The sequence below is a fragment of the Engystomops pustulosus genome, chromosome 4 (genome assembly GCF_040894005.1).
Source record: "Engystomops pustulosus chromosome 4, aEngPut4.maternal, whole genome shotgun sequence".
NCBI lineage: Eukaryota > Metazoa > Chordata > Amphibia > Anura > Leptodactylidae > Engystomops > Engystomops pustulosus.
Window position 1 is genome coordinate 159,069,851 of NC_092414.1, and position 14,621 is coordinate 159,084,471.

At 37.8% G+C, this 14,621-nt stretch overlaps 1 protein-coding gene across 4 annotated transcripts in view; it reads right to left on the minus strand.

Annotated features, from left to right (window-relative positions):
* The window catches only part of ATP8B4 (ATPase phospholipid transporting 8B4 (putative)), a 210,838-nt gene that overhangs the window by 56,889 nt on the left and 139,328 nt on the right, over positions 1 to 14,621 (minus strand). For all 4 annotated transcript variants that reach the window (XM_072148286.1, XM_072148283.1, XM_072148285.1 and 1 more), the window contains 3 exons: positions 10,869 to 11,027; positions 10,022 to 10,110; positions 9,189 to 9,385 (listed from right to left, as the gene is read on the minus strand). In XM_072148286.1, the coding sequence (XP_072004387.1) occupies positions 9,189 to 9,385; positions 10,022 to 10,110; positions 10,869 to 11,027 (445 nt within the window). The remainder of the gene's footprint in view (positions 1 to 9,188; positions 9,386 to 10,021; positions 10,111 to 10,868; positions 11,028 to 14,621) is intronic.

The following is a 14,621-nucleotide window of genomic DNA, read 5'->3' on the forward strand; positions in this document are numbered from 1 at the left end:
CTGTAGTTTGTAGAGTAGACTCTGCACACTGCTGCTTGCCGCCAGGAAGTGCCCGTGTCTGTAGTGTGTCTGAGCTGGTCTTGTAATGCAGGGGACGAGGGGCAGGAGGCAGAGAGCACTGCAGTGTGCAAACATAAGAGGTTATTAATGAGAAGAATCCGACCATAGTCCGAAGTTTTACGGTCGGATCCAGGGGCAACCAAATTTGTAAACACCTGGACTGATAGAGACAGGATGGAATTAAATCTGTGAAATGCTGTATTTTTGTTAATAACCGTAAATTAGAAAATGTGTTGTCATCCTGTGCATTTTTGAAAATGTTATATATAATAAATTATAAAATATAAATAAAAATGATAATATTAATAGAAAGCCATGAAGACATTCAGAAAATAAGTTAGTCTCTAATAGAATTTAGAGGTAACACAACCCTTTTTATAATGTGTTGCCATCTCCGTGAGAAAAACAATCCCAAATTAGGGCATTAAAACAAAACATGACTCATTTAAAAGTAAGAATATTGCACAGAGGGCTTCTGTTACAGTATCTCCAAACTGCCAATATAAATTACAAGTAAGCAAAAGCCAGAAGCTTCTGTTCATGAGACATTTGTGGTCAGTGACACACATCCAGCAGGAGACACGCCAATTATGACATTATCTAAATGGGAAGGAAACTCACAAATGAAATAGAGAATCTTTTATATTCATAATAAATGGTTATACTTTAACATTTTGCATTTATTGGCACATATATACATGTTAATAATAATCAAAATCGACGTTTCAGAGGCCCTGTCTCCTTCTTTGTTGGTGCACAGTGACTACTAAGGTAGGTATGTATAAACAAAACATTGTATTACATCATTAATAGCTAAAGGATGTAAAAATCTCACAATGAAATACAATATACTAGTTGGTTTTAATATAATATTGTACTACATTCTGAGATTTTGTATCTTTATTAATTACATAATAGGATGTTTTGGGTATATATACTTACCTTAGTAGTCATTAAAATGTCAATGAGACATACTCTGAAATGTCAATAAGTACATCAGAGTCTCAGTGAGCCGAAATATGTGTCTGACAGAGTGGAACACCAAACAAGCCAGGAGAAGTGATTATATACAAATATGATGGATATTATGACTATGACTCATGGATGTTTGCCACCAATAAAGATTAAAGTTACGGTATATGCAAGTTAAAGTATTGTGGTGTCAGTTGCGATAAATTTATGCGGTGCGTTTGTTGAAAGATTAGGGAACTCCTATTACATACTGACCATAATTACACTTGTTCAAAAGAAGCCATTGTACATGATATACATACACAGAAAATACAACTGACTGAGGGCTGGGGGATCACTGATCACAGATGCCATTGATTTACTGAGCAGACATTTCAAGTCCCCCCCCCCCCCCCCGGTGTCCTGAGGAGAACTGGTACACATTTAATTGTGCTGATGAAGGGTCAGTGAGGTGCGTAATGTGGTTTTTATTATTTATTTTATTTAACTAATTGTGCCCCTACTACTAATTAATGGAATCCCAATTGAATGCACTTTTAAGTAATATTAACAAGGCCAAAAATAGTTATATGTGACAAAGTGTTTTAACAACTTGGAGGGGGGGGGGGATTTATAAAGGCCAGGAGTGGAAGTTTCTAGGACATTGTAATGTAGGAGGCCAGATATATGGTTTGATAATACTGAGAATAAATTCTGTTTTATGGACATACTGGACATTATAATTTTTCTGGTTATGCTACTAATAATATTATACAGGCTTTTTCTGTAACTTAGTGTCTGATCTTCACACAAAATCGTAAGAGAAATCCCATTAACTTCAATAAGTTACTATGAAAATATTTATTAATCACTTTATAATGTTACTTTTATACCTCCCTTTTCCCCATGTGAGCGAGCAACAATTTCATTTTAGCATTTTGACAATGAAATTGGAAACTAGATCGAGGGATCTCTTCAAGATAGGGAAAAGCTGCAGTTCAATCTAGAGAGTTGTGGAAATCATACTAAAAACTGATTTATATAGTCAAGTGAAGGCAGAACTAAATCTGACATTGCCTAAAACTAAACTGATAGGTGGAAAACATAATCTGTATGCTGCACTCCTAGTTTGGATCACAATAACAAATTCAGGTGTGAGCTGGCCCCGATAGTGATGAGATAAAAATTTACAAAATTGTTGCTATGGGGTCTATATAGTTATTGTGATTCTTTCCTCTTCTGGCACATTATAAGGTTTTTGTTCGGGCTAATAAAACATTTCTCAGATCTCTAAGTATAGAGAAAGGGATGTAATCCTTGTAGTATTTTTCCACATCATATCCCTGCATGTTAGTATACCAAGCCAAAATCGAAAAGTGTTTTGGAGATACAGCTAGAGTAAAATGATACCGCCAATTAACTATAAAAGCTGCTTAAAATTTTGCTGGACGAAGATGATAAAAAAAGAAAAGAAGCAAGAAAGTGTTGCGTCTTGGAAGAGTGTGAAGATTCTCTTGCTGGACAAATGCACATTTTACCCACCCTTTCAAGATGTTGTAAAACATGAGAAAAATACCATGTGTATACATGAGATGCAGAGACGACAATGCACCACACTAAACATATAGTAAACTGTGCTCAGTATGAATTTAGCTTGACATTATAATCCACGACATGAAAGTATTTGACTTGGCATTGTAAAAAAAAGCCTATTTTATACACAAAATATGACTGTTCATTATAAGAAGAAGCAAATTTAATGCAAGCTAAAACATGGCACGTACTGGGAACAATCATATTTTAATGTTTCCTAATATGTTCTCCAGATATACATTTTCCCTTCCTTATTGATTCACATATTACAAGAAACTGTAGGCATTATTCCTATTTTTTACTTAAAGGAACACTCCAGTCAAAGCTGGTTAATTGAATAATTCCTTGTGCAGGGTCTGAAGCGAGGAGGATGACTCCAGGTTCTAGGAATACAATGAAAATGAGCCATGCTCCTCCCTTCAGGCCCTGCGCCATGCTTTATCCAATTAATTATCTTTGCCTGGAATTTCCTCTAATATGTTGGTTACTTATATAGCTGTGTTTTGTATAGAAAAAGCCGCCCTCCATAAAGAAACAGCGTTCTTGATTCACCAAACATGTGCAACATCTTTATCAAACATGACTAGTTGTTGAAAAGTTGCAAATGTTTGGTGTATAAAGAACTCTGTTTCTTTACCAAGATCCATGGAGTGCTGTGGCTTCTCTTCCCTACAAATGACTTTTTAGATCCTGGCAACTTGGAGCATCAACTGTGAGCACCCACAAAAGTAAGCAGACCCTGTGTAGTCATTGAGTGCTATCCCTTCCCTACCATGTGCTATCCCTTCCCTACCATGGATTATAAAGCTGTGAATTAGCCAGAATATTAATAAACAATAAAACATTCAACATAAAAATCCAGAAAAAACAAACAATGGGCAACGTCTACCTGATTGATAGCAAGTTTGGACAATTTAAAGAGGACCCATCACCCTAAAAACGCACTAGGAGCTTGTAACTAAAGTTAGCAGCTCCGAGCGCTACCACATTTTAGCAGAGTTAAAAACTGTACTAACATAGCCATAGAATGCCGGACCGAACTTACATTGGTCCGGCGTATTCATGAGGGGGCGGGACTAGAAGGCGGTGACTGCTGCATGAAGCTGGCCTGTGGCGTGTGAGGAGCGGTCCAGGGAATAAGCAGCTACAGTCTGCTAGCTTTATCAGAGGGTTCCGATAAAACTACCAGTTTAACAATGCTAAAATTGGGATAGCACTAGGAGCTGCTTACCTTGCTAAGCAGTTCCAGTGCATTTTTTTTTTAGGGTGACCGGCCCTCTTTAAGAGCAAATTTTGGAAACTTGAATCATAGCATTTGATCTGCCATATGAATCCATAAGAGGCCTGATGAGATGTGGCGTTTCATAGTGTAAACAAACATGTTTTGCATGTGCTGATAAATAAACTTAGAATAAACCTTATTAAACAAATATGCATTTCTTTCCAATTCCCCAGTTTTTATTCCTTGCACTGAGTCTGTACACAGAAGATAGATAAGGAGTAGAGGCTAAAGTAGAGGCTAAAGTTTAACTCTTTACAGGCCCGGATGATATTTCCCTTTAATATTTAATAGTGAAAAATAGTCAAAAAAATAGAAAAAAAAGGAAAGAAATACAAACCAAAAGGACCTCTAAAAATTCCAATCACACCAAAGCACCCATAGTCAAAAATGCCTTTTTTTCACCTTTTTGAAAAAATGTTAAAAAATTAATAAAAAGAGTGATCAAAAGGCCATACAGTCCTCAAAATTGTCGCTAAATCATCCCATTTAGCAAAAAATAACACCACACACAGCGTACTTCTGGCAGTTTTCAGTGCCAGAAAATTGCAAACTGAAGAATTTTTTTTGTGCAGGTTTTAATTTTTGTAAAAGTATGAAAATATTATAAAACCTGTTAAAACTGTTAAATCCAAGCCCACAAGTAAATAACGCAAATGCATTTTTTCACCAATTTCACAGGATTTTTGTTTCCTGCTTCCCATTACATGGCATGGGATATTACATACTGTCCCTATGAAGTGCAAATTGCTATGCAGAAAACAAGCCCTCACACAGCTCTTTACATGGAAAATTGTAAAAGTTATAGAGATTTTTTAAGGGTGCAAATGAAAAATGGAAATGCAAAAATGAAAAAGGGCTTGAGTGTTAAGGGATTAATAAGTAAATAATAATGTTTGACATTTGAAACTATTTTTATTTTAGAAATGAGCAGTGCAGGTCATAATACTAAACAGGAGTCCAAATGTTAGGGGTGTATGGAGTAACTACTATGAGAACTGCAGCCTGGAGACAAAGACCCTTATCCTCCAACATAAAAAATGGAACCCCCTTACAATTTAAGAAGTACTGTATATGCTCAAAAAAATGTGCTGAAAAACCTCACCTCGGCTTATATTCGAGTCAAGAAAAACAAACAGAGCACTCACCTTCCGATGCCCCCAGGCAGGCTCCGGCATCGTCTCCTTGTCCCCCCGTCGTCCTTCGCAGGGATAGTGACGTCAGGCGTTCTACTATGTGTGCCGACATCAGCACACACTATGATGTCAGCGAGCGGCTGACATCATGGTGCCTACAATGGACGGCGCGGGGACACAGAGCCAATGCCGGAGCATCGCCATATAAAAGAGGACCTGCCAGGGGGGTGTCGGAAGGTGAGTACACTGTTTGTTTTTGCTACCAGACTATATACTCCCGGGGGCTGGCAGGCTATATAGTCCAGGGGGCTGGCAGGCTATATACTGCAGGGGGGTGGCAGGCTATATACTGCAGGGGGGTGGCAGGCAATATACTGCAGGGGGCTGGCAGGCTACATACTGCAGGGGGCTGGCAGGCTACATACTGCAGGGGGCTGGCAGGCTACATACTGCAGGGGGCTGGCAGGCTATATACTGCAGGGGGCTGGCAGGCTATATACTACAGGGGGGTGGCAGGCTATATACTGGGGAGGCTGTGACCAATGCATTTCCCACCCTCGGCTTACACTCGGGTCAATAGGTTTTCCAGGTTTTTTGTGTTAAAATTAGGGGTCTCGCCCCCTTTGCCCCTACTTATACTAAAATGTTCAAGCACGAAAATGAAAAATTACTATGTAAATAAGATATAAATTATAAAATAATATATTCACATCAAAACAGTTCATAACCCTGTAATGAATTATTATCTTTATAATTGATGATAATAATGGGAAGATAATCAGATACTGCCAATTACACTATATGGAAAACCATACAAAAAGGAACATGTCACCACTTTTTACACTCCTAGCATTATCTGTTTTATCTTAAAACCAAAAAATTAGCATACAACACCTAAAACCGACAAATGCTTCTAAAACTTCAAATTCAGATTCAATTCAGATCAGGTTTGTGGTTCTGTGTGCTATAAACCTAGAGATGAGGGAAGCTAAATACTTTAACCCCTTAAGGACACAGCTCATATTCATCTTTAGGACGTTGTCTGATGTTACAGGGGAACATTCTTCATAACTGGACCCTCTGCTCTATTATTATATATATTACATATAGTGTAAGTGGATACAGTATACACTGATAGAAGTCACTGATATTCTGTGGTGAGATGTCAGTGTGTACTGTAGCCATTGGGTCATTAACATATCAAAAGGCATTGAACAGTAAGAAGCCACCATGAACCAGGTGTGAGATTCCCTGCACACTACTGGGGTCTATCCTGAAAGGGTCTTAGGGTGGAGTTATAGGGGGGTGGGCAGGGACTACACATAGGGATATTTAGGCATGGTAAAAACAGAAATCAAGCTCTCTTGCTTCCTGGCCCCCCTGGACGAGCAGCACTTAATTAAGGAACCAGGTCATATATTGTGTGTGCTTTCTGTGTATGTATATAACTTTATAAGAGTAATTATAACATAGTACTTATTATAATATAGTAGACTTTATACGTGTACCTATAGATATCCCAGGTGTTCTGTGTTTTACCATATATATACATAGCTAAGTGTTTACAGTGAGTGTGTATATATTAGTGTAACCACATGTACAACCTGTAGCCAGCCGTATCCCATTCACACGTGGATCAGTGCCCTGCACGTGTAGTAAATATATAGATGCTATTGTGCATGAGTCTCTATATGTACATGTATATGGTCAGGTACTGGATGCTTCAGGGTATATCCAGGAGCTGCTGTAGTGTTAGATTATATTGTATATACATACACATTACTGGGGTCCAGAAGGGTCAGGAGAAGAAGGTTTGTCTCTATGTATTTTGTATTGTATTTTATGTAGTTACTTTGTCACATGTATGTTGTTAGTAAAGTCTTTTTGTATATAAGTATCTGAGAGGGTTGTATGTTATTCCTGTGATATATGAAGGACTGGAGTAGGTGCTTATGGCAAATAGCACAGACTTAGGGGCTGGACAGAACCACTGAAGCCTAGAGGAACTGAGCAAAAACCCAATTCCCAAAACCCCCTTTATCACCTGATTTCTCAAATCGGCCTGTGTCATGATATCATCTTACCAAGTTTATTTGCAGACTGTTTTTTTCATGACATGTTGTACTTCGCATTAAGGTTTTTTTAGTGGAAACGGAACGGAAATTTGGTAAAAATTTGTGATTTCTAAATGTCATCATACACAGTTAGTCTAAGCACCCAAAGTGGTTTCTAACTAACATTAACCATGTGTCTGCTTTGTGCTGACATCATTTTTTATATTTTAATTTATTTTATTAGGATCTTAGGAGGGTTACAGTTCAAACAGAGATTTTAAGCCAAGGTCCCTCATTTTACCACCAAAAACTGGTGGTATATAGCCAGCTAGCCCCCAGTGGTATATAGCCAGCCAGTCCCCAGTGGTATATAGCCAGACAGCTCACCTGTGGTATATAGCCAGACAGCTCACCTGTGGTATATAGCCAGACAGCTCACCTGTGGTATATAGCCAGACAGCTCACCTGTGGTATATAGCCAGACAGCCCCCTAATTGCCCAGCACATAAAAAAAATAAACAAACAAACATACTCACATTCCAGAGTTCCCCGATGCTATGGTCCTCGTGGCTTCTCTTCTCTCTCCTGTAACAGCCGGCAATACCGCGGCTCTGCTGGCTGTTACAGCAAAAAGCCCCTGGGACCGGAGCATCGGGGAGCCAGGCTGAGTATTGGGGGCACCAGAAGGTGAGTATGTTCATTTATTTTTTTTTATAGTGTATAAGCCGAGGTAAGTTTTTTCAGCACATTTTTTGTATATTTCAGATTCAAATCACACCATTTTTAAAACTGCACGCCTTAAAGTATTCAAAACAGCTTTTGTTAAGCGTGTTGACCTTTTAATCACCTCACAAGAATTAAAACAAAATGGAGGTACTATTTGGAATTTTTTAATTTTGACAATAAAATGATTATTTAGTCCTAAAAAAGTTCATGCAAAATGAGAAAACACATCTCAGATTTTGTTGTGCACTTTCCTACGATTAGGGCAGTACCCCACATGTGAATGTAAACCACTTTATGGGCCCACAGAAGGGCACAGAACAGAAGGAGCGCCATTGAGCTTTTAGAGGGCAAATTTTGATGTTGTTGTTTTTAGGTGCCATTGCAAAAATTTCCATTTCCATTTTTCGCTTCCCACCTTCAAAAATCTTTATTTTTTAAATGTTTCCATGTAAAGTGCTGTGTGTTTTCTTCATAGTGACAGTATTTAATATTCCATGCTGTGTACTGGGAAGCGTGAAAAAAATATCAAATGCAGGGAAATTGGTGGAAAGAGGCATTTGCAACATTTTCTTGTGGGCCCACTAATAACTTTTACTTACTTTGGTGTACAGTGCTGTGTGTTGTGTCATTTTTTCATCAGTGCTGTCACCGATCGTGGGTGTTACCGGTAGGTGTTTGCTGCACTATGCAGCAAACGCTTACCTCGTATGGAGAGGGCTCAGCCTATTAGTTCTAAATTATGAATACTGTTGATAAATATTTGTTGTTGAGATACAATCATTATGGCGCGAGTTCACAAAAAGATCCACACATATACAAACATAATATACACTACACTCTATTGCATAGAGACCTATACTACTAAAATGCATTTGGGGGTAAATATGCACATGAGGGAAAAGAAAAAGAGATAATGGGTGAACTGTACGGTGACAAAGGGACAAAACTACAGTGACTATAACATGAGGTATGCCAAGCCTGGGTGTTCAGGTGCAGGAGTGACAATGCTGCCCCCACTGCTTACCTGCTGGCTGTTGAATGAAGCAGGAAGGAAACAAAATCATTGACACAATTCAATGAAAATGGTTATTTCTTACAAAGGAAAGCTAATTTTAAAGCTTCATCTCAATATGGGTGGGAGGTCTGATTCAGAGAAGATACAGAAAAGACAACACTATGGAGTGAAACTAAAATTGATGCAAATACAATATGACATGTAGTCCTGGATCTGCCATTACTCAAGGCTGGAATTTGATATATTAAAGAATAGACACATAATCTATGAATACACTACATTATTAGTCATTAAATCACAAATAAATGTAAAACACTGATAGGCGATGTATGTTTCTCCATCTATTTGCACCTTTGTGTGATTATTAGGCTTACCTTACATAGAGAGAGATTGGTACAACAGTATTTAGAATGATAATGTAAGACCAGAATGTGAGGAATCCGGAGAACACAGAGCTGTCCACTAGCTCATCCCAATAAAGGTAGACTCTGAAACGGCTGCCTACATGATGCTCCCATATGGAATTTCCAACAGCTAGAATGATTCCCATGCATACCAGGAAGCCAAATATCTGGAATACAAACATCATAATTATAGTAGGAATTTTCACAGATACAACATAAAGAATACAGTGGCCCAGATATATCATTGCCCACATTTATCAAAACGAGTGCAGTCTGTACTATGTGCAGTTTGCATGTGGAGTGTTCAGCGTGCGCCAGATTCAGCAAAACTTGTGCCCCATGAACTGCTCTGGAAGTGTGCACCATTGATTTGGTGCACTTTGTTCATGCTGCAAAAATGTGCCACACGTCAGTATCAAATGTGGCGCAAAGGGATGTGGTAGTGCTTAGTTGGAGTTTGCGGCACATTTATTACTGACATGCACTACAATTCTGCAGGATGAACAAAGTGGAGGTTACAAAACACATTTATTACTGTGATTTGACACAATTGTGTTGCACGCTGTATAATGAAAGTGCACCAAAAAGAAAAAGGTGCAAATTTGCACACACTTTCCATAGCAGCGCCCCATTGTGTCAGATAACTGTACACTGTGCGCAACCTTGACATTACTAAGGCAAACTGCACAAAGGCAGTTTGCACCACTTTTAATATATATCTGGGCCAAGTAATATGCTTTAGTTTGTCTGCAGCATGATAAATAAATTAAGAAAAACCTCGTTTCACCTGGTCACAAACGTACCCATAAAACGAGAGTGTTCATCAGCCGATCTATACTGGTTCTTTTAAATTTTGTTTTTCCACTGTTCTGCATTAATTTTGTATCTGGCCCTGTGAAGAAAAGGAGCAAAGTCTGAGTAATGACTGGCAACAGTGAGGATGAAGTGAATCTGCACACAAAGTGGAATCGCAGTGGAAATTACCATACACAGCGGTAAAACTACAGCCATTCCACAACAGGAACAACAAGACAACATTTTCTGGTATTTCTCGTGCTTTTTTGTGCCGTGTTTTGCTCTGGCAGAGGCAGAAGCTTAACCTCTGTGTATAAGGGGTAAATAATCGTGATCCAAGCAGGCTCCGATTGCGAGTGTCAGAGCGCAGTGTCAGCTGTAATATACAGCTGACACGCGCTGCTGCTGGCTCCATTTGTGAACCGATGAAAGAAGCTGGGTGTAATAGAATATCCTGGAACCTGCCATATAAAGCTTGCAGTACAATTTTCAGGCATTATTTTATAGAGTAGAGTAATATTGACAGGCAGATAGTTAGTATGGTTGAAAAAAAAAATGTCCATCAAGCTCAACCAAGGAACAAAATGGAATAGAAAGGATAGATTGGATAACATATATATATATGTATTTTAAAATACTCCACTATATTTTATATTGACTAGTATCTCTATATATACATAAAATAAGGGCTAACAATAACAAAGAAGACCTCCCACAGGACGCCTAAACACAGATGATTGGAATTCAAATGCAAGTTATACTAAACCTTTCCCCACAATAATACTTGTGAGTCATTCAAGCCCAAAGGTTGATCTCTATTTGTTTAAAAGAATATCCACAATTTTCACAACATACCTGCAAAAATGACCATCCCAAAGCACCACTCGGTATTTCTTAAGACACATCCCCTCAAAAGCATATTGCTATTATTCAGTGAATATTTGCAGTCCTTCCAGATTAGTGTCCCATTAAATTTATCAAGCTTGTTGTTTGGGGGCTCACATAAAATCTCTCCTGTAGGGAAAAAAAAGAAATGTGTAAATCTTTGCTTTTTTTTTAGCTGTAAATATATTCTATGTTAAAGAACAAGGCATTGTTTTTTTATTACCTTGCTTTTTAAAAGGTTCTTATTAGCAGGAGCATAAAAGAATACATAAAATGTTGTCTGGGCTGATGTGATAAAAGATGGATAGAAAAAAAAAATATATATACATCATGCTAATCTGTTAGAAAGGCCATATCAACATTGGCATGTATACCAAAGACGACAGCAGAGTGCAGCTTGGTGGTTGTAGAGTAGGTTATATTTAGAAATGCCTCATTTTGGTTTTTCTTTATTGGTGCCATCTTGTGGAGTTTTGTGTGAATATGGCAGTGCCCACATTCTGCTGCTATACTATATAAGTGCCATTGGTGCAAGTTGTCAGCAGGAATAACACAGCTGATACCTGCCCTATATGGAGAGGGCTTGACCCATTAGCTCTCTCCATATGCCCCCCCTAGTGTATGACAACGTAATATAATGTCGTAAGGCACCTAAGGGTTAGCACCCATGGTTAGCAATAATAGCCATTACTGGTTGCAAGGCACATACAAGGTATTTTGGTGCCCTAAGCAGACAAGAAAAAATGTAAACCTCTCACAATACATGAAAGTAACAGCTATATTAGCTGAGAAACGGTCAGATGGAACCTGTCGGCATATTCATTGTGATATAAACATGGAAAGAATTCAATGCAGAAAGGCTTCTCGTGTTGCCCGTTTCAGAAAAAAACATAGTAAATAGTAAAGGTTGGAAAAGGATTAACAGATATTATATAACAATGTATCTGCTATGAACTGCAAAACAATTGTATAACTATGGTTCATAGTGAGTAAGCTGTAAGTTCTTGCAAGCAGGACCCTCATTCCTATTGTTTCATATTACTGTTATTACTCTTATTTTATTTATGTTTCCCAGAATCTGTAAAGGAATTTGATGGTGCTATATAAATAAAGATTATTATTATTATGGTCCATATATATTTGAAATAAAAATACAAAGGAATAAAAAAAAAGTATACATAATGACACCCTGAAACGTCTTCCTATGTGGCTTTAAGTGTAAAGTCTAAAACTATTTTCAACCCCGTTTTTTTGCAGATTTCTTTTGACCTTTATTTTATTTACTTTATTTAAGCTTTGGACTGAATACTTTCCAAGCTCACACAAGGAATGATGATGCATTTGAAATGGTGCAGGAATTTGACAAGCTCTAAATTTCACAATGCCTGGATTCCAAATTCAGGTTTTTTTTTTTTTGTTGAGTGCTAAACTTTTACTTGTCACGTTTTTCCTGCCAGACTTACGTTTACACTATGGAAGATATAAATATAGATTGTGTGAAATTCATGAGAAAACATGCATGCAAATTGGAGGCTTGGAATTCTTAGCTAACTTTTATATAGCCTGAGCCAAAGATCAACATACATAATTAATTAAAATTCCTGAAGTGTATTTATGTGTAAAAATGAAGGTTTCCTTTCATTTATTTCTTTTGGTTTATTTATTAAAATTTGTTTTCTGATAAATGTATTTAATTTTTTGTAGTCAAAGGAAGGATACACTTGACTAGGTGTGGTATTAAACTAGATGTAAAAACATAGTGGGCTTCACATATATTGCCAAAAATCCGCAAAGAACAATATGCCATGTAAGTGAATAAAGTTTTACAAAATCTTATTCACAAGCAGTAGAAAACTCTGCAGCAAATTGTGAATTTCCACACTTGCTTAAGAATTTGCATGCATGTTTTGCTTTCTGGGGCTGCAAACAGGGGATACATGTTCACAGAAGACAGCAGAAAAGACAGCTTGAGCTGCAAAAGACGGGCAGGAATAAGACCAGCTCATGTTGCTCCAGAAGTCAGCTCATACATGTGGAAACCACAGCTGTGTGTATGAGCCATCCATTGAATCAACAGACAAAAATAACGTCTGTGTGCAGACGTGATGACCCCAGTTACCCATAGTCATATTGATGTCCCCAATATGCAATGTTATTAAAAAAAACAAACACCACATACTTACCTTGTTCTTCTCCTTGCACCTGAATTTCGCAGCTGCGGTGCAGGGGATGTATAGAGACATCACATGTCTTTGATCCAGTGCAGGTTGGACGTGTCATCAACTTCGCTGGATCCACCATCACACAGGCTGCAAGCTGGCAACCTGTGTGAAGAAGAGCAGCGGAGCACAGCAACTAAAAGCTCCCGTGCTCTCCTGCAGCAAATAAGTGGTGGTAGCAAACTACGGGAGCTAGTAGTGAATTTAACAGCTGGCTTGCTCGAGCTGTGGCGAAGCGGTCAGATCCCACTCTGAATGGATCCATCAGAGCGTCCTGGTTGAACATAATACCAGGTGCTAGCATGAACAGAACTAAACCCTACAAAATCTGTAAGTAGTACTAGATGTGTGCAAAACCTGCTTCTTGTATTCTAGCGTGCAATATGATCATGCAGTTCTCCACATAACAGATTGCAAATCAGTATAAAAACTTTGATAAAGGACAAGGCATTAAAGTATGCATGCTCATTACGTTGGGCAATAGTTCTTTAGAGATGACTCTTTAGGTCTTGCTAAGAAAACTGGAAAAATGATTTGCGATTGTCATTTTATTACACAACAGCAAACCTACGCATAGGCATACCACAGCAGATTTTAAGTGTAATCATTGTGAATGACATGGTTAAAATCGAAAAACAATAAACTCTACCCTCATACCGTTCCACAAGTTTATCGCTCCTGTTCATCTCAAGTTGCTACAATTTGGCTCTCAACTAAATAAAGATCCAAGCTAATCAAACTCAAATTAGCGAAACATTAGGTCTTAAATGAACACCCATCAACATGTGCAATGCCTTTAGATGAAAGAAGGAGAAGACATCTGTGGAATGCCATAAAATTAAAACCAGAAAAATTTGACCAATTTTCATTATGGTGGTCAATGCTGACGTATCTGTAATCTCATTCATTTTTTTTTTTAAATGTCATTGTTCCTTGTGATTGTCATGCATTCTTACAGAATGATTCAAATATTCACAAAAAAAAAAAAAAGTAGCAAGCCCCGCAAACAAAATACTAAATGTAGAGAAGAAAATAATAAGAATGCCCTGTTCATAGTACTTGGCCTTCAAATTCACATGTTAATATTTAGTAAAATAATCTACTTTCTCGTAATCTCTACAGGGATCTTTTCATTTTTGTGTTGTGCATTAGACCAGCAATTGCTGAAGATTAATACTAAGTCCAGTAACTACCTAATCACAATCAGCTCACAATTAACCAACCCAACTCATACTTGCTTAATATAAAACATATTGTTTTCTTAAAGCTAAATTTCCCAAAGGGCAGCAGGAGTGTTGTTTGGCAAGTTGGTTCTACTATGAAACATAAAGTTCACTCGTTGAGTGAACAACTTTAAAAATATTAACAAAAAAAGGACCTTCAAAGCCTAAAAAGTTGTGAACCTCAGGAAAGGCTCTTACTTTTTTCTCAGATTTTTTTTAAATGTAAGGTAGTCATTATAATGTTAACACCACCTTGGGGGTCACATGGAAGAGGAGAAATA